General features: G+C 43.1%; 1 protein-coding gene across 1 annotated transcript in view; it reads left to right on the plus strand.

Moving 5' to 3' along the window:
- The window catches only part of PPM1D (protein phosphatase, Mg2+/Mn2+ dependent 1D), a 51679-nt gene that overhangs the window by 25264 nt on the left and 3556 nt on the right, over positions 1-22859 (plus strand). The window contains exons 3-5 of the mRNA XM_040336913.1: positions 9202-9326; positions 17571-17758; positions 18440-18676. Coding sequence (XP_040192847.1) covers positions 9202-9326; positions 17571-17758; positions 18440-18676 — 550 coding nt within the window. The remainder of the gene's footprint in view (positions 1-9201; positions 9327-17570; positions 17759-18439; positions 18677-22859) is intronic.

Consider the following 22859-nt stretch of genomic DNA (forward strand, 5'->3'; position numbering starts at 1 on the left):
ACTGCCTACCATCTAGAGCTCCAGATGACATCGCTCAGCACATGTGTTTTAGCGGCTGCATTCCCAGACATGTAAATACCCTCTCATTCTGCATTTCACATCTACTTTGAGCACCCCACAAGGGATTCCCTTACTTGGCAATGGAGGTGATGAGGTACAGAAGAGCTGTTAAAGGGTTGCAGGCGGCACTGAGAAACTCCAGCGACATGTTCAGGGTGGTAGCTGTTCCCCCTGCAATGGAGCAAGGTCACAGCTCCCTTCCTATGTTTCTAGCTCTTTCAGGTGCACAGACCTATATAACTAGACCTTTCAGGTAATTTTTTTACACTGGCAAAGCTTTTGCCGACACTACTAGTACTTGCCTCAATCCACAGCACGTAGTGTGGATCCTGGTTGCTGTTTTATATCTGATTTCTCTTTTGTCAGTTTAACGGTCCATATTCCCAGTTTCCTATAACACATTCCCGGAATGGGTTCTCAAAAGTATTTGGGTGCTGCAGCAACCACCAGCTGGATACTGGAGCATACACGGCACAACGTAACATTTTTCCAGCATACCATGAATCTTTAATAAAGCCCAATTTTTTTTATTGAAAGAGCACATGACAAACCCTGTAGTGCAAAGTTTCGGAGCCACGCGGCACCCCTGCATCGGGCATGAGAACTTGGGGTATCCAGGTCACATGTTTGGGAGTTGAGGTCAAAGTGACTTCCTACCATGAAGTTCTCCATTAGAGTCCTCCTTTGAGGCTGTTCATTTGCTCAATTTAATTTTTAAGCCCTCCAGCACAGCATGACCTGGAACAAGTATGCGCCTTCTCTTGATTTTTGCATCCTAAATTTTGTAACCCCCGCAGCACCCTGTGCTTTCTTGGTACCTCAAGGTGGTTCTCTCGGCACTGCAGAAACCACCTTTTGAACCCATCAGGGATATCCCCTTATTCTGTAGACACCAGAACATACTCTAAAGCACTGGGAAATTTAGACTTGCATGTGTAGTCGGATTAAGGAAAACTTCAAACCAGCTCAGTAGCTCGAAACCATATAAATACAGAAAAGACAAAACTCTGATAAAATAGCCCAAGATAATGTTAATTGTTGCCACGGACCCTGCTAAAACGGTCATCCATTCATAAATCTCCAAGGGGGTACCAGAATTCAGGCAGTCCTGAAAGAAGCAAGCCTGTTTCTCTCCTGGGTGATGGTCCACATTCCATCTTTCTCTGTTTGTTTTGTATACCAGAAGTAGAAAATTGGCAAGTGGCTTTGCCAAAGCATAGACAAAAGGCATACCAGGTGGGGACATCATGGCCTCCAGATTCAGGAAAAACCTATATAGGTTTGTGGCATTGTCCAGGGGATCCCTTGACTCTCCTGTTAATTCCTTGGTCCCTGTTCAAACTTATCGAAGTGTTGCCTTCCAATGAGGACGCTTTCTTGACTATGCCACAAGATGGAGGAAGAATAGTTTCTTGTGATGCCCCCCCCCCCCTCCCAGATTGGCCCAGGAGAACGTGGTACACAGACTCTTGTCACAAGGCCCTCCTGCTTCTCAGCTGCTTGCTTCAATAGCATGGCTGTTTGAGACCCAGGTCCTAAAGGATAGGGGAGTTTCTGATCCTGTCATCCCTTGCTTGCTTGAGGTGAGAAAATCTATCTCCTGTATAATCTACAATCACACATGGAAGGCATACTTTGGCTGGTACGAGAGACAGTTTCTCAACCCCTGGGAATATTCTATGCTATTATGTTCTAGCCTTCCTCTAGCCTGGCCAGCACCTGGCTTTGTATAGATATGCCTCATCTACTATGTTTCAGAAACGTTTGGCTTTACATTCACTTGCCAAGACCGTAGTGCAAGCAGTAACTGGTGCCAGTCCTCTACTTTTGACCTCCTGTGTCTCCCTGGAATCTGAGTCTGTACTATTCACTCTTCAAAGACCTCCCTCTGAACTGATTCTATATATCATGCGGGGGATTTTACCAGTAAGTTGGTCTTTTTGGTGGCCATTATCTTCGGTAAAGCCTAGTACACACCAGTAGTGTGTTTGCCGTGTGTGGTGTCTTTATATATTTCCCTTATCGTCTTTCAGGACAGCACCTTGAGAGCGTGACTCCACCCACTTGACAGGAAACGCACCTCCACCAAACTTCTTAAAAGGGAGGCTCCTTCCACTTATCAGTTTTTGTGTTTCCTCCGGTGGGAACACATGTGGGGGTTAGGAGCTCTCCTTGGAGAGTTTTTTTGTCTCCCTACTCCACCTGTTTTTTCTTACCTCAGAGTCTGGTCCTCCCATTCACTGGTTAGAGAGTGCCTCGTGCATGGGCTCCTTCTCCCTCATCGGTGCTCAGTGAGCCAGGACTGCTCAGGGATACTGCTCCTTGGCAAGCTACAGGCGTGGACATCTTTTTTTCCTGTCCAAGCAGCCAAACTCCGCCGCCATCTTGGGAGGGTCAGCCAGGCTATTTTCCCCCGGGAGTGAGGTAACCGGAAGGGGCGGTATCCTACAAGCAGGCGCAGGGCATAGACGTCATTTGCACAGGAAGCGCTGAGGGAGGAGGGAGGAACAGGTCTGGTGCCTTATTAGCTAGTTCTGGTCCGGTGCAGCAGCACTAGCGGAGTCCGGAACCAGCAATTCACCACCGGCATCACGCTGCTGCCTCAGCATGGACGCAAGATCCGCAGCGAGTGGAACAGGCACTGGCACCAGCAAGACCCAGGTAAGGGGTAGACTGAGGTTCTACCCTTATTTACTTTGGGGTCTCTCTCTAGCTCTCTTCTCCCTTAGGGGGGGGTGTGTGTGTCCCCCCCCCCCCCTGGTGGCGTGGGGCCTTTTTGGGCACATGAGTGTTTAAGGATCTCTCACTGTGCACCTGTAGTGAGCATCTTGATGGGTTTCAGGCTGACTCATATGGATGTTTTTTTTTTCTTTTTTTCTTATCAGGCCAAAGGCTCTGAACCTGGAAATAAAAAGAAATGCCCTTCATGCAAGTCCAAACTTTCTGAAGGCTGGAGAAAAACTTTGTCAGTCATGTATTGACCTATTGGTGGAAGAGGAAGCGTCTACCGCTTGCAGCGACATAACCGCATCTATTAAAGAGTTGGATGCTACAACTAAGTCATTTAAATCCTCACTCACAAAACCATCCGTGAGACAAGCCTCTACCTCACAAGACTCACTGTTAGTTCCTGCAGTAGAGGCAGAAGAGAGTCCTCTGAACCAGGAAGGTCCTTCCTCTTCACATTCCCAGGAATCGGAAGAGGCAGAAGACGAGCTGGAAAATGTGTCTTCAAAATATAAATTGTCTTTGGAACAAGTTGATGCCCTCCTAAAAGCTGTCCATGCAACTTTGGGATTAGAGGAGGAGCGTAAAGAATTATCTTTTTTTTTTTTTTTTTTTTTTTACAGTAAAAATAAAGAATTATCTTTACATGACAGGATGTATGCAGGACTAGGGGAGCCCAAGTTGCGTACCTTCCCAGTCCATTCAGTTATTTCTGAGGCAATCAAGAAGGAATGGACTGATCCTGAAAATAAACCTTTCTTTGCTAAAGCACACAAAAGAAGGTTTCCTTTTGATGAAGACCCAGCAGCTCCATGGAATAAAGTTCCAAAACTTGATGCAGCCTTTTCTCAAGTCTCAAGATCTTCTGATCTAGCATTTGAGGACATGGGGATTCTGAAAGACCCCATGGATAAAAAGATGGATCAGCAGTTAAAAAAGGGCTTGGCAATCCATCATGGGCAACCTTAAGCCAGCAATGGCGACTACTTGCGTCTCCAAAAACATGGAGTATTGGCTGACCCAGCTTAAGGCTCATATAAAAGCTGATTCGCCAAAGCAAGAAATCCTAGACTCCTTTTCAACCCTGTCAGCTGCTGTAGCCTATGTCTCAGATGCATCTATCAGAATGACAGCAAGGTCCGTGGCCCTTACTAATTCGGTTAGGAGGGCGCTGTGGTTAAAGACTTGGCCAGGGGACACAGCATCTAAAAACAAACTGTGGAGTACCTTTTCAGGGGGATTTATGGTTTGGGCCAGATTTAGATGCAGTGCTTGATAAAACTGCAGACAAGAAAAAAATCTTTCCTTGTCAAAAAGAAAAATCAGTCAGGCAGAATTTTTTTTTTTTTGTCCTCAAAAGGCTCAACAACAAAGTAAGCCTCAAGAGAGGAAGAAAGGTTGGTCAGGAAAGGGAAAAGGCAAAAGTAATGTCCTTTTCCATCCTCCTGCGGCCACCAGCAAAACGCAATGACAACCGGTAGCAGGTAGGGGGAAGACTTCAGCGTTTTCTCCCTTTTTTGGGCAAGCATTACAGAGAATCACTATATTCTCTCTATGCTGTCTCAAGGTTACAGAATAGAGTTCGCGGACCCTCCCCCAGAGAGGTATCTATTCACAAATCTACCAAGAGATATAGTCAAATCCCTAGCAATGAAAAACCTTTTGAAGGATCTGATGAACCAGGGGGTTGTAACTCTAGTACCAGAGGGGGAGCTTTATCAAGGGTTTTATTCCCATGTATTCATGGTAAAAAAGCCATCGAAGTTTCAGACTCATTCTCAACCTGAAGCCATTGAACAGATCGGTCCTATACAAAAAAGTCTTTATGGATTCAATCTTCACGGTCAAAGCTTTTGACAAAAGATTGCTTTATGGCATCAATTGACCTGCGAGATGCCTATCTGCATATCCCCATAGCCCCCCAATCCCCAAAATTTAAAAGGCTGGCGGTAAACATGGGAAAAGAGGTTGTGCATCTCCAATTCAAAGCCCTCCCCTTTGGCCTTTCCTCGGCTCCGAGAATATTTACAAAGGTCATTGCAGAAGCCCTAGCTCCCCTTCGCTTACAGGGGGTAGCGGTAATTCCATACCTGGACGACCTGCTTTTCTTTGCCCCCTCCAGGGCAAAATCGTTGGAGGATCTCGAGAGAGCTCGCAGTCATCTAGAAGCATTGGGTATCATATAAGCTCAGTGGAGCAAAGTTTTTCTCCCAGAAGACAAAAAACTAAAGATGCTAAGGGTTGTAGCCTCCTTACAGACAAACCAAGAGCTATCAATCAGACAAGTAATGTCAGCTCTGGGAACCCTTACCTCATCTATGCCAGCGGTGCAGTGGGCAGGCTTCACTTCAGCCGCTTCAGAGTTTCCTTCTGAAAATTTGGGATCGCAGGACAGAATCTCTGGAGGAAAAGGTGAAAATCCCCACCAGGGTAAAACTGTCGCTGTGGTGGTGAAGAAATCTGGCAAACCTTTCAGCAGGCCTGTTATGGTCATTCCAAATCGAAAAAGTGGTAACAGACACCAGCCTATGGGGATGGGGGGCACACCTGGGTGAAAACTATGCTCAGGGGGTTTGGTCCCGGTCAGAAGCAGAAAAGTCCTCCAACTGGAGATAACTAAGAGCAGTAGCCTTAGCTTTGGATGCCTTCTCCGCAGACCTTCAAGGTGCCCATGTTCAAGTATTCTCGGACAATGCCACTACTATAGCCTACTTAAACAGGCAAGGAGGCACAAGAAGCAGGTCACTTCAGCTTCTCGCCTTAACCATCCTAAAATGGGCAGAAAATCACGTCCTTATCAGCGGTCCACCTCAAATGCACTTTGAACATAGTGGCAGATTTTCTAAGCAGAAAACGGATTCAGTAAGCAGAATGGACCCTAAATCCGGAAGTCTTCACGTTGATCACCCGTACCTGGGGCCAACCACAAATAGACCTATTTGCATCAGAAAAAAATACGCAACTTCCTGTTTTCTCCATTCACAGAAACTACAGTTCCCAAGGAACAAATGCGTTAATACAGCCTTGGAAATTCCAGCTGGCTTACGCCTTCCCTCCGTTTCAACTAATCCCGTTGGTACTGAGGAAGATCCAGAAGGAGAAGGTGGAAATAATTCTAATTACTCCATTCTGGCCAAAAAGAGCCTGGTTTACCACCATTCTTTGAATGGCGGTCAGGCCGCACTGGCGGCTGCCGCTCTGGCAGGACTTACTTCTGCAGGGTCCGATATGCCACCCGGAGGTGGCCTGTCTAAGCCTCACGGCGTGGTATCTGAGGGGCAGTTATTGAGACGAAAAGGTCTGTCTCGACCACTTGTGACTACCTTACTTTCCAGTAGAAAACTGGTTACCAGAAAGATCTATGGTAAATACTGGAAGGTCAACAACTCCTGGTGTCACTCGTCAAATAGAGTGGTAAAAAAATCTAGTGTCAGTGTTGGAATTCCCTCAGAATGGAGCAGAAAAAGGTCTGTCAATCAGTACACTAAAAGTGCAGATGGCTGCATTGGGAGTCTTTCTGGAAAAGCCTATATCTTCAGAGCCTTTAGTGGCAAGATTTTTCAGGGCACTTTCTAGGTCTAGACCAGCTCCCGTGCGACACTTCCCCAGTTGGGATTTGTCAGTAGTTCTTCAGTCATTATCTAAAGAACCCTTTGAACCATTATAAGACGTTTCTCTGAAGTACCTTACTCTCAAGATGGTGTTCTTAGTGGCAGTTACGACAGCCAGAAGAATCGGCGAACTACACATCCTGTCAATAAAGAAACCCTTCTTATCTGTCTATACGGTCAGGGTTGTACTAAAGACTGACCCAGCATTTCTACCAAAAGTGGCCTCAGCCCTCAATAGGGTGCAGGAAATTGTCATTCCAACCTTCTGCTCTAATCCATCAGGGGAGAAGGAACGCCAATTTCACATGTTGGATGTAAGAAGAACCTTACTACATTACCTTGAAGTGACCAAGGATTTTCGATCTTCAGACTCCTTGTTCATACTGTTTTCAGGGAAAAAGAAGGGCCACCAAGCATCTAAGGGGTCAATTGCTAGATGGCTAAGAACCGCTATTCTGGAAGCCTACTCCCAAGCAGGGCTATCTCCCCCATTAGGAATTAAAGCACACTCTACTAAAGCTCAGGCCACTACATGGGCAGAAATAGCTGGTGCCACCCCAGATCAGATCTGCAAGGTGCCTACGTGGTCAAGTTACCTTACGTTTGTCCGTCATTATAGACTGGATCTTCTGTCAGCAAGCGATCAGGCTTTTGGCAGAAAGGTCTTACAGGCTGTGGTCCCTCCCTAAGTGGGTAAGTCTCTGTTATCCTCTCAAGGTGCTGTCCTGAAAGACGATAAGGTAAAAGTCAAGTTAGGCTTACCGGTAACTTGTTTTCCATGAGTCTTTCAGGACAGCAGCAACCCGCCCTTAATGTTTTGAATAATTATGCTGTAACTAACCATACTCTGATTATGTGTTCCAGCTTGGGCCGGAGGTTTCTCTACTACTAAGTGGAAGGAGCCTCCCTTTTAAGAAGTTTGGAGGTGTGTTTCCTGTCAAGTGGGTGGAGCCACGCTCTCAAGGTGCTGTCCTGAAAGACTCATGGAAAACAAGTTACCGGTAAGCCTAACTTGACTTTTCTATCAACTCTGCATGGATGAACAAAAAAAAAAAAATGGACGTTCGTACAGCGATCTCCCCTGCTGTTCTTTTGTGTGTTTTGACAAAGACAGCCAACTGGGAGACGGTCGCCTGACTTTTTCAGTCATACCTCTTCTGCTTCTGGTGGACAGACTCATTACACACTGGCCGATGCTGCCCGACATTTGGCTTGTGTGTAGTAATTCTGAGTTGGTTGTTCTTGCAAAGAGCCTTTTCTTGTATAAACAAAGGTGGTCCTGAGACAGTCTTTCCTCCTAAAGGTGGCATTTCTTTAACCTCCCTTCCTATGTCATGCCCAGAAGCATGTCAAGATTTCACTCCACTGCCTTGATGTGGTCAGAGCAAATGGTCTACCTAGCTGCAGCAAATTCAGAAAAAATTGAGTATTGATGACTTCTAGGGAAAAGTTTGCCCCCCCTCTTGCCTGTCGGCCTACTCCAACAGATCTGTGCTTTGTTTCTTGGGCATTATCAAAAATCTGTCTTGCAGGTTTGCAAGGCCATCACCTGGTTGTCAAGTCATACTTTATCATAGTCTTACTAGGTGGATCTGTGGCCTCTGCTGAAGTGAGCTTCAGTAAGGCCATGTCCAATCACCTAAAGGTAGCAGCATATAACCACGATCTAAGAATGCATGTCCTGTGTCCTTCCCTTTTTTTTTTTTTTTGTATACCCAGATCTAAAGTTTACAATTATGCCTATGAAAGATTGCACTAAAGCAGACTTGGTTTAAACATAAACTGTGCACTGTTCATTGGTGATACCACAAGAGTAAAAAAAAAGTGTTTTAGAAAGGTGGGTATGTTTGTTCATCCTGGCCAGCTCTGCCTTCCAGATGCATCTTGGGAGATGTATCTATTCTTCCTCTTAATATAACCAGGTAAAATGTATATTTCAGGGTAGCGCTTGGGCACAATAAAATACTTCTGGCTGTTTTCTGTAAAATGGCAAATCTCAGCCATTTGAGTTTGGGGACACTAATCTGAAATTTCAGACAATATTTATTTAAGTCTATTTTTGCACAGAGTCTCAATGCATGGCTTTCTAGCCGTTCAAAGCACTAACACTAGAAAGCAGACCGTGCACAGGCTTAAAGTTAAACATGCTCCTGGATGCTGTAACAGCCACAAATAAGTTTAACATTCCTTGCAGCCAGCTGCTGTTTATAAAGGATGCTGGTAGACAAGTGTTTAATAATAAAAACCGTTAACAAGAGAGGTCGTATTGCAGAATGCTTTTACTTACAACTATCAAGTGTAAGGGTAAAGGTTTGGCAAACAGTTGAGAAAAAATAAAATGATAGGCAACAGTCTGCTTGAGTTCCACTTCTTTATAAAAAAATAAAACCTTCCCTAATGTTTACCCTATGTAAACCTGCCCTTGAACATGGTACAGGCATACCCCACTTTTAAGTACACAACGGGACCAGAGCATGTATGTAAAACGAAAATGTACTTAAAGTGAAAAAATACCCTTTTTCACTTTTAGGGTGTAGTGGGGGGTCAGGGACTGTAGTGGGGGTGTCAAGAGCTGTAGTTGAGGTCTCAGGGGCTGTAGTGAGGGTGACGGGGGCACACTGGAACAGGGTGGGGTATGCACTCGGAGTTTCAGCTCCTTTTACTGCGGCTGCAAAATTTAGGGTGCAACGTGTATCAATCTGTTCAGCTCTAGCTGCCAGGTTCAATGCTTTCCAGGCTTCTGTAGTATAAAATGTACCTAATGCTTTTAATTTTTAAGTGAATGTATTTTTTTTTTTTCTAGTGTTATTAATAAATCTGGAGTAAATAGAGTGGTTTGGAAAAGACCCCGTTTAACACACAATGGTCCTGTAAGGAGAAGTACAATAATTGACCAGATTCCTTTCCTGGCTGTGGCTCGTGCCCTTGGTAAGCATTCAGCTCTAAATCATATATATATTGCATAGATGGTTTTCTCTACTGTTCTTCCACATTCTTGCCCCCCCCCCCCCACTTATAATAACCTGTTAAATATATGTTGCACAGTCCATTAATACAAAAAATAAAAACATATATTTTTTTTTTTTTTTAACACTGGTTTGATTGTATGGAGTTAGAGCTGTACAATTTTTGCTAAAATGAGGACCACGATTTTTATTTTATTTATTTTGCTTGGAATAAAGATCACGATTCTCATGGTATCTTTTACGTTGTACAAAATGATTGGGCTAACTTTACTGTTTAACCACTTGCCGACCGCCGCACACACTTATACGTCGACAGAATGGCACGACTGGGCACACACCGGACTCGATGTCCGCCATGTACCGCGACATCTCCCCTTTCTCTTCCTAGTGACATGTCACTGATCCAAAAACAAACCCACCGGGGAGAATATAAAGAGACCCCCCCGGATAAAGAAACCACGGGTGGACCATGCCGCATGAATAATGGAAATGTATTGGTAGAATAATATATAAATAGCAATTGCATAAATACCAGCAGGCACTCGGAACCCGTCACCATCACCCAACACAATAAAATTAATAAGACAACGTTGTCTATATTAAAAATACGACTGCATCATAAAGTGCATGCATGCAATACTCTTAACGGGGTGACCAGCTGGGAAAGAATTCCAGTCGATCACACTGAAAACTGATGGATCTTTTTTGGGGATATTTATTATAGCAAAAAAGTAAAAAATTACTTTTTTTTCCTTTGAAAATTGTCGCTGTATTTTTGTTTATAGCGCAAAAAATAAAAACCCCAGAGGTGATCAAATACCACCAAAAAGCTCTATTTGTGGGGGGAGGAGGACGTCAATTTTGTTTGGGAGCCACGTGGCACGACCGAGCAATTGTCAGTTAAAGCGACGCAGTCCCGAATTGCAAAAAGTGGCCTGGTCTTTGGCCAGCCAAATGGTCCACGACTTAAGTGAATTAAAAACAAACAAAAAAACTAAAGGTGTATTTTATTCCAAAAATATTGCGTTTTTGAAAGAAAGCTGCGCAAATAGTGTGACATAAAAATTTCTAGTAATTTTCTAGCTAAAACATACAGATTTTGAACTTTTGTAAGCAACAGGTGTCAGAAAATGTTGGTCTTTAAGTGGTTACATTGCCCTCATCTACAGACCAAAGTTCATTCCTTTGAGCTGAAAGAAGGAAATGTTACAATGTTTATCTTGAGCAAAAAACTGCACGGAATCGAGAAAATGCTGTGTTAAAGGCCGGGAGGAGAGTAGAATCGCAATCTCTATCGATTAATCGTGCAGCTCTACATGGTGTTTTTTTCTTCTTCCACACATTAACCACTTAAGGACCGCCTAACGACAATGTACGTCGGCAGAGCGGCACGGCTGGGCATAAGCACCTTTAAGAGCCCAGCCACGGAGCACACGCGACCCGGTCGTGAGCTGCGAGACCTGATCGCCGCCGGTGTCCCGCGATTGGGTCACTGAGCTGGAGAATGGGGAGAGGTAAGTGTTAACAAACCTTTCCCCGTTCTTCCTAGCGACAGTGTCACTGATCGTCTTCCCTGTCATAGGGAACGACTATCAGTGACGCCGCTAAGTAAGCATCGCTCTCTTAGGTCACACTTAACCCCTTCAGCGCCCCCTACAGGTTAACCCCTTCACTGCCAGTGTCATTTTCACAGTAATCGGTGCAATTTTATAGCACTGATCGCTGTAAAAATGACAATGATGTCAAGTGTCCGATGTGTCTGCCATAATGTCGCAGTCAAGATAAAAATCGCTGATCGCCGTCATTACTAGTAAAAAAAAAAAAAAAGCCATAAAACTATCCCCTATTTTTGTAGAAGCTATAACTTTTGCGCAAACCAATCAATAAACGCTTATTGCAATTTTATTATTTTTTTACCAAAAGTATGTAGAAGAATACACATCAGCCAAAACTGAGGAAAAAAGTGTATTTTTTTTATTATAGCAAAAAGTAAAAAAATAAATAAATTGTGTGTGTGTGTAATGTATATGTGTGTGTGTGTGTGTGTGTGTGTATGTGTGTATATATATGTGTGTGTGTATATATATATATATATATATATATATATATATATATATATATACATACATACATACACAAATTTTTTTTTTTTTTCGAAATTGTCGCTCTATTTTTGTTTATAGCACCAAAAATAAAAACCCCAGAGGTGATCAAATGCCACCAAAAGAAAGCTCTATTTGTGGAGAAAAAGGGACATAAATTTTGTTTGGGAGCCACGTTGCAAGACCACGCAATTGTCAGTTAAAGCGACGCAGTGCCGAATCGCAACAAAATGATCCGGCGCTTAAGTGGTTAACGCTGTTTTGTGAGTGGCAACAAAAAGTACAACATGCTGGCGGTTTCTGACATTTTACAGTTGCATTTCAAGAAAATATTGGCGTTCTCATATAATTTTTTTATGTTCAGGGCTAAAACATGCAGTTTCATATTTGGGGGTTCATTCAAACGGTGTTAAGACTCGTCCTCTGTACTGAGCCACTTTTTGCTGCACATGCATCCACTTGCATGCAGGCAGCCCATAGAAGGGGATTGGCAAAATGTGTCTGCGTCATGCCCTTGCTCCTACCCTGCATGTCAAATTGGACGTGTGACTGTGTCCATTCAGCTGCTGCCTCTGCATCCACTTCTACAGCCTGACTGTATGCAGCTCTGAGGTGGATGCATGCGCAGCAAAAAGCGGCGGAGCACCTAGGATGGGTCTCGGTGTTGTCTGAATGTGCCCTTATTGTTGGCCAGCGTGTGAAACTCCAGTGTTCCTCTTTACATTTGCCAAGCTAACCTTGTCCTGTTTGCTGAAAGTTTAATTAACTGAAGATGAGTGGATTTCCCCTCCCCCTTTCTCATTTAAAATATGGTGTGTGGAGAAAGTTATAGAGGGTCAGTTTATTTTGAATTTTTTTGGTGACTTTTTAGAATTTTAGTCCCTATGTGCCTCATCTAAAAGTGTGCCAGAACTTCATATATATAAATGATGTGCCAGTTCTTAAAATCTAGAATAGGTAAAAAATAAAAACCGAGCAGTTAAAGATGCATAAACTTAGCAGAGTGCACAATCTAGTTGTAAGATCTATGGCTACCTCGAGATTTCTTGGAAATATTAGCTGTAACAGATCTGCTACATCCATTTTACTGCTTTTGCATAGTAACGAACATGGGTGCTACATACTGGATGTGCACTCGAAGGCCACAGTGGCACTAACGGCTCGTTAACACCACATGCAGTGAAACACATTTCTTCTAAACGGAGTATAAACGCATATGCACAAAAAATTTAGATTTTAAATTAAGCTAGTTTTAAACTATTGTGGTTTGTGTGTGTTTAAACCAGTTCAATACTGGACACTTTCACAACACTTCCTACCCTGGCCAATTTTTAGATTTTATCGCTGTTGCTCTTTTAAATGACAATTACTCAGTCATGCAACACTGTACCCAAATTGTATCAGTTTGTTTTTGAGACCAAGCTTTCTTTTGGTGGTGGTCGCTTTATTTTTTAACATTTTATTTTTCTGCTATATGAAGGAGCATACCAAAAATTTTGAAAATAACTATCTTTTAGATTTTTGCAAAACGTTAGAATTGCATTATAAATAAGGATGAGCCCAACACCCCCCAGTTCGGTTCGCACCAGAACTTACCGGAAATGGTAAGGATACAATGTACCCCGTTACCAATTCACATAGGGGGGCGGGATCTGGGGTCCCCTTGTTAAAGTGGAGGTTCCACCTATCTAACAACTTAACCTTAAACACAAGGGCATAGTTAGCCTAAAAACCGTTCGCCAAACAAAAATTTTTAAAACGTTTGTTTACCTTTTCTTTATGGTCTGTGAAGCAGGCACTTCCTGGTTTGTCTGAGTGGGGCTGGGCGTGTATTTCTTTCGAGCATAGGGCTTCAGAATGCCAGGAGCTAAGATGGAAACGTCCATCGCTGTATTTTATAAAGTTTACTTTCTGATGAATTAAGAATGCTGGCGCCTAGATTCCTGGGACGGGTGAGTACATTATCGTACATGTACTAAGCGGGAGAAGGGATTTAAAAAAAAAAAAAAAATGAATTTCGGGGGAACCACCCCTTTAAGGGGGCTTCCAGATTCCGATAAGCCACCCGCAAACCCCCCACAACCACTGGGCAAGGCTTGTGGGGATGAGGCCCTTGTCCCCATCAACATGGGGACATGGTGCTTTGGGGTCCAGTGTGCACTATATTCTAGTGCACACTGGAAACCAGTGGTGGGCTGTTAATTACAGGCGCCGCCCCCATATGTAAAATGGATCTGCCAATCGGTAAACGCGCTTCTAATACGCGTCACCTGATTGGCTGAAGGCACAGGCATCCTTATTGGATGCCTAGCAGAAAGAAAGAGGCACGGGAACAGAAGCTGTTGTCTTACCCACACCAAGTCCCACAGCTCGCTGCCAGCACACGCTGCCTGACCCACCACCAAGATGGTGCATTTGATGGGGCAGAAAAAACGTTGAGCACCAGCCGCCACTACTGGAAACAAATTCTTCTATGCATGCTATCCTCAGTTATAACTGTAGTGTCACTACTTTATTTAATATATATATCTATATCTACAATCTTATTGCTTATGTTGTGTTTTGGAAACATCATATGAGCCATCTGATAATCCAGAATACATTGGATATATAGTCTACACACCCCTGTTAATTCCTTTATTTAACAAAAAAAATATATATAAATCATTCCAGAACTTTGTCCACTTTTTTTTTTTTTTTTTTTTTTTTTTTTTTTTTTGTGGCCTATAAACTGTACAACTCAGTTGAACAAATTGATAGTTTTTTTCTTCCCTCTACCTAAAAAATAACATATGGTTGCATAAATGTGCACACCCTTAAACTACTAATACTTTTTTGAAGCACCCTTTTGTATTTGTTATTAAAGCACTCAGTCTTTTGGGGCAGGAGTCTATCAACATGGCACATCTTGACTTTGCAATATTTGCCCACTCTTCTTTGCAAAAAAAAAACTCCAAATCGTCAGATTGCGAGTGCATTTCCTTCCTGTGCACAGCCCTCTTCAGATCACCCCACAGATTTGTAATCAGATTCAGGGCTTCAGCTGGGCCATTCCAAAACTTGTAATCTTCTTCTTCTTCTTCTTCTTCTGGTGAAGCCATTCCTTTGTATGTAAGCTGAAAGATGAAGTTCCTCTTTATGTTCAGCTTTCTAGCAGAAGCCTGAAGGTTTTGTGCCAATATTGACTGGTATTTAAAACTGTTCATAATTTCCTCTACCTTGATTAAGGCCCCTGTTCCAGATGAAGAAAAACTTCTCCAAAGCATGATGCTGCCACCACCATGCTTCACAGTGGGTATGATGTTCTTTTGGTTTTGTGCAGTTTTTGCGCCAAACATCTCTTTTGGAATTATGGCCAAAAAGTTCAACCTTGGTTTCACCAGGCCATAAAACATTTTCTCATGTGTTTTTGGTAGAATTCAGATGCGTTTGTGCAAAGTTTAGTCGGGCTTGGATGGTTTTCTTAAAGCGGGAGTTCACCCATTTGTAAAAAAAAAAAATTTCTCCCCTTAGCTTCCTGCTCGTTCGGTCTAGGGGAATCGGCTATTTGTATTAAAATATGAGCAGTACTTACCCGTTTTCGAGCTGCATCCTCTCCGTCGCTTCCGGGTATGGGTCTTCGGGAGCGGGCGTTCCTTCTTGATTGACAGTCTTCCGAGAGGCTTCCGACGGTCGCATCCATCGCGTCACTCGTAGCCGAAAGAAGCCGAACGTCGGTGCGGCTCTATACTGCGCCTGCAGTATACGTTCGGCTTCTTTCGGAAAATCGTGACGCGAAGGATGCGACCGTCGGAAGCCTCTCGGAAGACTGTCAATCAAGAAGGAACGCCCATTCCCGCAGCCCATACCCGGAAGCGACGGAGAGGATGCATCTCGTAAACGGGTAAGTACGGATCATATTTTAAAACCAATAGCCGATTCCCCTAGACAAAACGAGCATTAATCTAATGGGGGAAATGTGCTCTCTAACGGTGAACCTCCGCTTTAAAGTGGATGTAAACCCAAAAATGATTTATTTATTTTTGATGTCACAATGTAGAGAATACGATTTCTTATCTGTGCCCAGTCTTGCCACACCGTTAATCCAGCTCTCAGCAATCCTCTTTTATTCAGTGAAAATAAAAGGACTTGCAGAGAAAAACCTGTCTAAATAAAAAGTCCTTTCCGCCCTCCTTGCTTCGAGTGACGGGTTATTTACATATCTTGTGCACTAGCTTGGACACATGCACAGCCTCTGTAAAAAGTTCCCAATTCGCACCCCCCCCCCCCCCCCCCTCTGCTCCTCTCCCCTCCAGTTCTCCCAGGATTGGAGATCAGGTGACCTCAGACACACACACACACACACACACACACACTGCAATATAATAAGATGATCACTCAAGCTTCTACTCTGCCCAGCTCTGACTATATACCGTATTTATCGGTGTATAACACGCACCCTAACTTTAAGAGGGAAGTTTCAGGAAAAAATAAATACAGTACATCTCCCCTAATCACTTGTCTATGTATATTCTGCTGGCTGTTCACTGCACCATACATTTCCTCGTCGTACTGAACTGTGGATCACACCCCTTATTATGATAAACATCCAGGACAGGCAGCCAATCCTGGGAGAGCTTGGGGAGGGGGATGTGAATTGGGAACTTTATACAGAGGCTGTGCATGTGTCCAAGCTAGTGCACGAGATATGTAAATAACCTGTCACTCAAAGCAAGGAGGGCGGAAAGGACTTTTTATTTAGACAGGTTTTTCTCTGCAAGTCCTTTTATTTTCACTGAACAATAAGAGGATTGCTCAGAGCTGGATTAACTGTGTGGCAAGACTGGGCACAGATTATAGGAAATCTTATATTCTCTCTCTCATATATATATATTAGGGCTGTGCGTTAAACGCGATATTAACGGCGTTAACGCAAACCCATGTTAACGCCGTCAATATTTTTGTCGCGCGATTAACGCAGGAGCCCTCGGGTGGACATGCAGAGTGTGCAGCGGCGCGGCTTACCTTTTCGCTGGATTCACACACAAGTTACTCACCTTGTCCCTGGATCCAGCGATGCCACCCCGCTGTGTGATCGAGCGGGTCCTCCTTGCTTGGCGGGTCCTCCTTGCTTGGCGGGTCCTCCTTGCTTGGCGGGTCCTCCTTGCTTGGCGGGTCCTCCTTGCTTGGCGGGTCCTCCTTGCTTGGCGGGTCCTCCTTGCTTGGCGGGTCCTCCTTGCTTGGCGGGTCCTCCTTGCTTGGCGGGTCCTCCTCGTGTTTTCTGGCTCCTAACTTTTTTAGCTGGCTCCTAAATTCCAAGCAAATTTGTCAAACCCTGGTTTAATCCTATTCAAGAGACCTAATGGGGATGTTAAAGTTATGGGATTGAAAATCCTCAATATTGGGGCATCATGGGAAGATTTTCATTATAGAAAGCCAAATTAATCTTTGTTACTAATGCAACAGGCCGTTTTGGGCTAAATAAATTGAATGCCTTCCTGTAATGACATTCTGGGAAGGCATGTGACATGTTGCTTGTATGCGTGCATGTTTTGGCTGGTAAAAATGTATTGTAACAGTACTTGTAATGGTGCTCATGGCAGTGTTTGGGACATTGCTTGTGATGGTTGTATTTGTGGCTTGTAGAGACAAGCTCAGGCATTTGGGCTATCCCGCCAGGAACCTGTCAAAGTGGACAGACAATCGATGGACGCCCATATTTTAAGTCAGTGGATGAAACTGTGGACCAGCTGGAGTACTAAGGGTTAGGGTGTAGACAGAGGTGGTTGGGTGCAGGGGGTAGTCCTTGGTTTCTCAACTGGACAAACGGGAACATCCAGTATTTCATGCAAAGGAAGCAATACAAATAACGGTGTACTTTTTTTCTTCTTCTTAAAAGTACTTGGTACAGTAAGCGCATATCAGGAATATGAAATGTTTAACTGTTTTATATTGTGGGCTTAACTGATCTCGCAAGTCTCTGTCCTGTTGCTATTAAAGGAATACATGCTGGCTTCTTAAGCCTCGGGCATTTTTCTGGGCATGTATACATTATCCCCCTAATAAGCTGCTGTACTTGTGTTTTTACGTTGCAAAGCTGATGGTTAATGTTCTATCATTTTCAGGTGACTTATGGAGTTATGATTTCTACAGTGGGGAGTTTGTGGTGTCTCCGGAACCTGATACAAGTGTGCACACAATTGATCCTCAGAAGCACAAGTTTATCATTATTGGCAGTGATGGCCTTTGGAACATGGTCTCCGCACAGGATTCAGTTTCTTTGTGTCAGGAGCTGGAGAAATCCTGCGCATCTGTGAGTAAACATTTCTTTAACTACCAAGACGTTATCGCTTCATATATTTACTTTTTGTGCCCTTAAACTGGCCATTCATGGATCACAATTTGACTGGTGCAGCAGGGACCAGCTGAATTTAAATTTCTGGCCACTGCTGTTGAACAGAACTCTATTTACTGAGCAACTGCCCTGTCTGATAAAAGCTGCTTGATGGCAATGGGCTGCAGCGCTGATCTGTATTCTGATAGCAGTGTCTCCCCACTGTCAGGATTCAATGGCGCATTTAAGGCCGAATAGGGGGTGTGGTGTGTTTTTATTTTATTTATTTATTTATTTTTTTTTCATTCAACCCCGCCCGCTGAATTAAATTTTAGTTCATGAAAGTATACATATACAAGTATACATGATGTCAAGATGCGCAATTCATTGGTACTGTGAGCTCATCCATGGATAGTATCAAAGCGGTGAACACGGTGTTTCTGACATTTCCAACAAAATCATAAAGCGATTTGATGCTGGGTACTGGCAACTTTTAGTATATGCAACATGTTTTACAAAGTGCACGAGCACGGTGTTTGAGGCCTAGCAACGCCCAACTATATGTGGGTTAGTAAGCTTACCTGTCCAGCTGAGTATTCTGTGTACAAATTTGTGTAAGGTAAACGCGTTTCTCTAATATCAAATCTATTTGAATTTTAGGGAGAATGTGGGCAGTCTTGTGCAAAAATGCTAGTAAATCGGGCACTGACACAGTGGCGACAACGCATGTTGCGAGCAGACAACACAAGTGCCATTGTCATTTGCATCTCGTCTGATTCAGAAAAACACAGATGTTCTAATGAGGAGCTGATAATAAATTTGTCTGAGAGACCGCACTACAATAGCCAGGACATGTACCTCATGTCAACGTCACCTTGTTCCACACCTCCAGTCAAGGTAATACATGTGTAAAATGATTTTCCTCAAGGACACTTGGCTTTTTAAGCTATTTTTTTTATATATTTATTAATAAAAACTTGTAACAGCCCTACTGTAAGTATGGTAAATACAGAGTTTTTTTAATGCTGCTTTGGGAGGACTTTTTTTTTCCGACATGTGCTTGATCACATTATGAACAGTTTTTTATACAGTAGAGATACTTTTTATTTTTTTTATTTCTCTAGTTTTTCCAGTGGAAAAGTAAACCTGTATTTATGCTTTTGATAAATAATTACATATTCTAAATATGGTACTTTTTAACCTCTGGGTTTTTTAAATGAACAAATATAACACTGAAGTGATCTCTAAAGAATAGTGTATTTTAGGGCTGGTTCACACCAAAATGTGTCATGAGAAAGATATATTCCTTGCGTTTTTTTGCACTGCAGGTGAGTTTGCTGCCCTTACGATTTGCATACAAGTCCTGAATGCAACTCGCAAATGCAGTGCAGTCACAGCCACCAAATTGCATGGTACCATGCAGTTTGGTGCAGTACGTTCTGAAAAGGTAGTGGGTTTTTGTACTACTTTTTCTGTGCCCCAGTGCATGTTTCAGCCCATTTAAGTGAATGGGCTGCAAAACCAAACCGGAAAGGAATGAACTGGCCCTGAAAGTTATTTGAAGTGTGGTAATTTTATGTTTACACACTTTAGTGGATGAAGTGTAATTCATCTATTAAACTGTACGCCCTAGGGGTAATGACATTTTCCACTTTTTTTTTTTTTTTTTTTTTTTTTTTATGGAATTTTTGGGTTCTGAAATGTTGGTTTAAATATGTACCTTGATGCAGCTACATCGAATGCTACTTTACAGAGACATGATGATCTATTTAAAGTGTTATTAAACCCAACACCAAAAATGTAATACAGTTTGTGAAAAAGTATTTGCACCTTTTTTTTTTTTTTTTTTTTTTTTTTAAAAGCATATTTCTCACTTAAATGATTCAGATCATGAAACAAATTTTAACATTACACACGGATAACCCAAGTAAATCCAAGATGCAGTTTTTAAATACTTAATTTAAGAAAAAAAAAAAATCTGTTCAAACCCGCCTGGCCCTATGTGAATAACTAATTGCCCCCTCCCATGCTGAATCATGAATGAACTGTGATTAACCACAATCTTTTGGAAAGCGGAGTTAAATTTCACTTGCCAGACCTGTTGAATCAAGAAATCGCATAAATAGAAGCGTCTGACAAAGTGAAGCACGCTAATGGATCACAAAAAGCCACACACATGCCCCAATGTAAAAATATAATTCAAGAACAGATTAGAAACAAAGTTATGTACATGTATCTGTCTAGGAAGGGTTTTAAAGCCATTTCTAAGACTTTGGCACTCCAGTGAACCACGGGGAGAGCCATTATCCACAAATGGAGATGACTTTAAACAGTAATGAACCTTCCCAGGAGTGGCCAGCCTACAAAAATTACTCCAAGAGCGTGACGACTCATCCAGGAGGTCATAAAAGAACCCAGAACAACATCTAAAGAACTGCACGCCTTTTCTTGTGAAAAAAAAGAACTGCACGCCTGACTTGCCTAAGATGGGATCGATGTTCATGATTCAACAATAAGAAAGACTGGGTAAAAATGGCTTCCATGGGAGAGTTCAAGGCCAAAGCCACTGCTGACTGAAGAGCAAAATGGCTCATCTCACATTTACCAAAAAACATAATGATTATCCTGAAAGACTTTTGGGCAAATATTCTGTGGACTGAAATTGTTAAACTTTTTGGACGGTGTGCGTCCCATTTATATCTAGCATAAAATGAATACAGTTATTTCATAACAAAAACATCATACCAATAGTCGGACATGGTGGTGGTAGCGTGATGGTCTGGGGCTGCTTTGCAGCTTCAGGACCTGGACAATTTGCCATAATTGATGGTACCACGAATTCTGAGCTCTACCAGAAAATCCAAAAGGAGAATGTATGGCCATCAGTTCGTGACCTCAAGTCCACTTGGGTTATGCAGCAGGACAATGATCCGAAACACAACAGCAAGTCCACCTCCAAATGTGGAGTGGACTAGTCAAAGCCAGGACTTAAATACAATTGAGATGCTGTATCGTGACCCCTTACGCAGGCTGTTATCCTGGAAAACCCTCCAATGTGGCCAAATTAAAACAATTTTCCAAAGAGTGGGCCAAAATTGCTTCACAGCAATGTGAAGGACACATTGCCAGTTATCGCAAACTTTTGATTTGCAGTTGTTGCTACCAAGGGTGGCACAACCAGTTATTGGGTTTAGGGGGCAATTACTTTTTCACATAATGCCAGGCAGGTTTGGACAGCCTTTTTGCCTTAATAAATGAAACCATCATTTTAAAAACGTAATTTTGTATTTACTCTTTTGTATTTATCTTTGTGTAATAGTCATTTTAAGTGTGACAAATTATGCAAAAAAAAAATCAGAAAGGGGGCAAATACTTTTTCGCTCAACTATATATTGCAGTTTATCAATCATTGGATGGCGCCCTCCTGGTGATCTTGCCAGTAACACAGCTCCTGTATTGGCGTGCCCTACTCTGGATGAAGGAGCAATGGGGTAGATTTGGACAGCAACCATGTCATTTGGGGGAGTGTGGTGGTTAAATTGTCATCCCTGTAACTGCAAGAGCTTTTCTGTTGAAAAACAGAATTCCTGCCTGAATCGGCAGAATAAATAGCCTAAAAAGGGTAACTAATGCAGCCATCACATCTAAGAATTAATAAACTGCAATATGTTTGCTTTTGGGTTTAACACTGCTTTAAAGGGTTAGTTGAGGGGGAAAAAAATTTTTTCTTTAAAATAACAAACATTTTATACTTTCCTCCACTGTGCAGTTCGTTTTGCACAGGGTGGCCCCGATCCACGTTTTCTGGGGTCCCTCGGCGGCTGTCTCTGGTCCTCCCCGCAAGTACTGACCACAGTCATGCGAGAGAGCTTGCATTGTGGTGAGTAATTGCGGGCGCACTCTGGTGATACAGCGAGCCGCCATAGCCGCTCACTGTATCACTTGGCCCCGCCTCTTGGTGCGCCGCTGGATGTGATTGACAGAAGCGCCAGCCAATGGCTGCGCTGCTCTCAATCCATCCGCTCTAGCCAATCGGTGGCCAGGCTGAGTGGCGAAGAGGATCTCGGGACCGAGCGCGGGACTTCCAGGGGGTCAGGTAAGTAAAACAGGGGCTCGGGGGGGCCCGGTATACACTTAAGTTTTTTTCACCTTAATGCATAGATGGCATTTAGGTGAAAAAACCTTTTCCTTTACAACTCCTTTAACATTCATCTCAGAATTCAGTACTGTATTTATATGAATTAATGTTATTTTAATTCTTTCTTAGACTCTTTGAAAAATCATAAAAATGCTTTGACACCAGAGGGTTGATCCTGATGGCATGGCATTTCATTGAGGCCGAGTTCACACTGTTACGAGCACAGACATCGCATGTGATTTGCACCACATTGCTGTGCAGATGACATGCAATGGGAATTCAGCCATACATTTGTATGGATGAAATTGCATTGGATTCGCATGAAAAGGGTGCAGGAACCTTTTTTTCCCTGCATTAGGATCTGATTCTTTGCCAAATTCACTGTTCACACTACAAACCGATCTGGGGGTATCATTAACTTTGTATTGACACCCGCAGTGGTTTGCATAGGGCAGTGTGAACTGTTTAGGAGGGAGAAATGCAATGCAGGAACCCACACTGGAATCATGCTGGTTCACAAATGGCAATAGTGTGAAACCCAGGCTTAGTGAGCTGGGGGGGCTGCTGGAGAAGTTGACAAACTTGATGTGTCTGGGTGGCTACTTAAGCTGTATTGTATTCAAAGCGGAGCTCCAGCTGCCCCCCCCCCCCCCCTCTCCAGAAATTAAGTTGACAGCTAAATACAGTAGCTGCTGACACTTAACTGTGCATGCGTGAATCGTGCTGCGCTTTACAACTGGCATGGTGGCAGAGAAAGTACCTAACTGCAGCCAGGTCTCCCGGAAGTGGGGACAGGTACTGTTCTCCAAATGTGGCACCGGAGGGGGGAGGAAGCAAACAAGTGGAGCTTCCACTTTTGAGTGAAACTCTGCTTTAATTTTTAATCAGTATTTATTTAATACCTGTGTATATTTTATTTATTAAGGTGCTTTTAATATATAT

The sequence above is a fragment of the Rana temporaria genome, chromosome 2 (genome assembly GCF_905171775.1).
Source record: "Rana temporaria chromosome 2, aRanTem1.1, whole genome shotgun sequence".
NCBI lineage: Eukaryota > Metazoa > Chordata > Amphibia > Anura > Ranidae > Rana > Rana temporaria.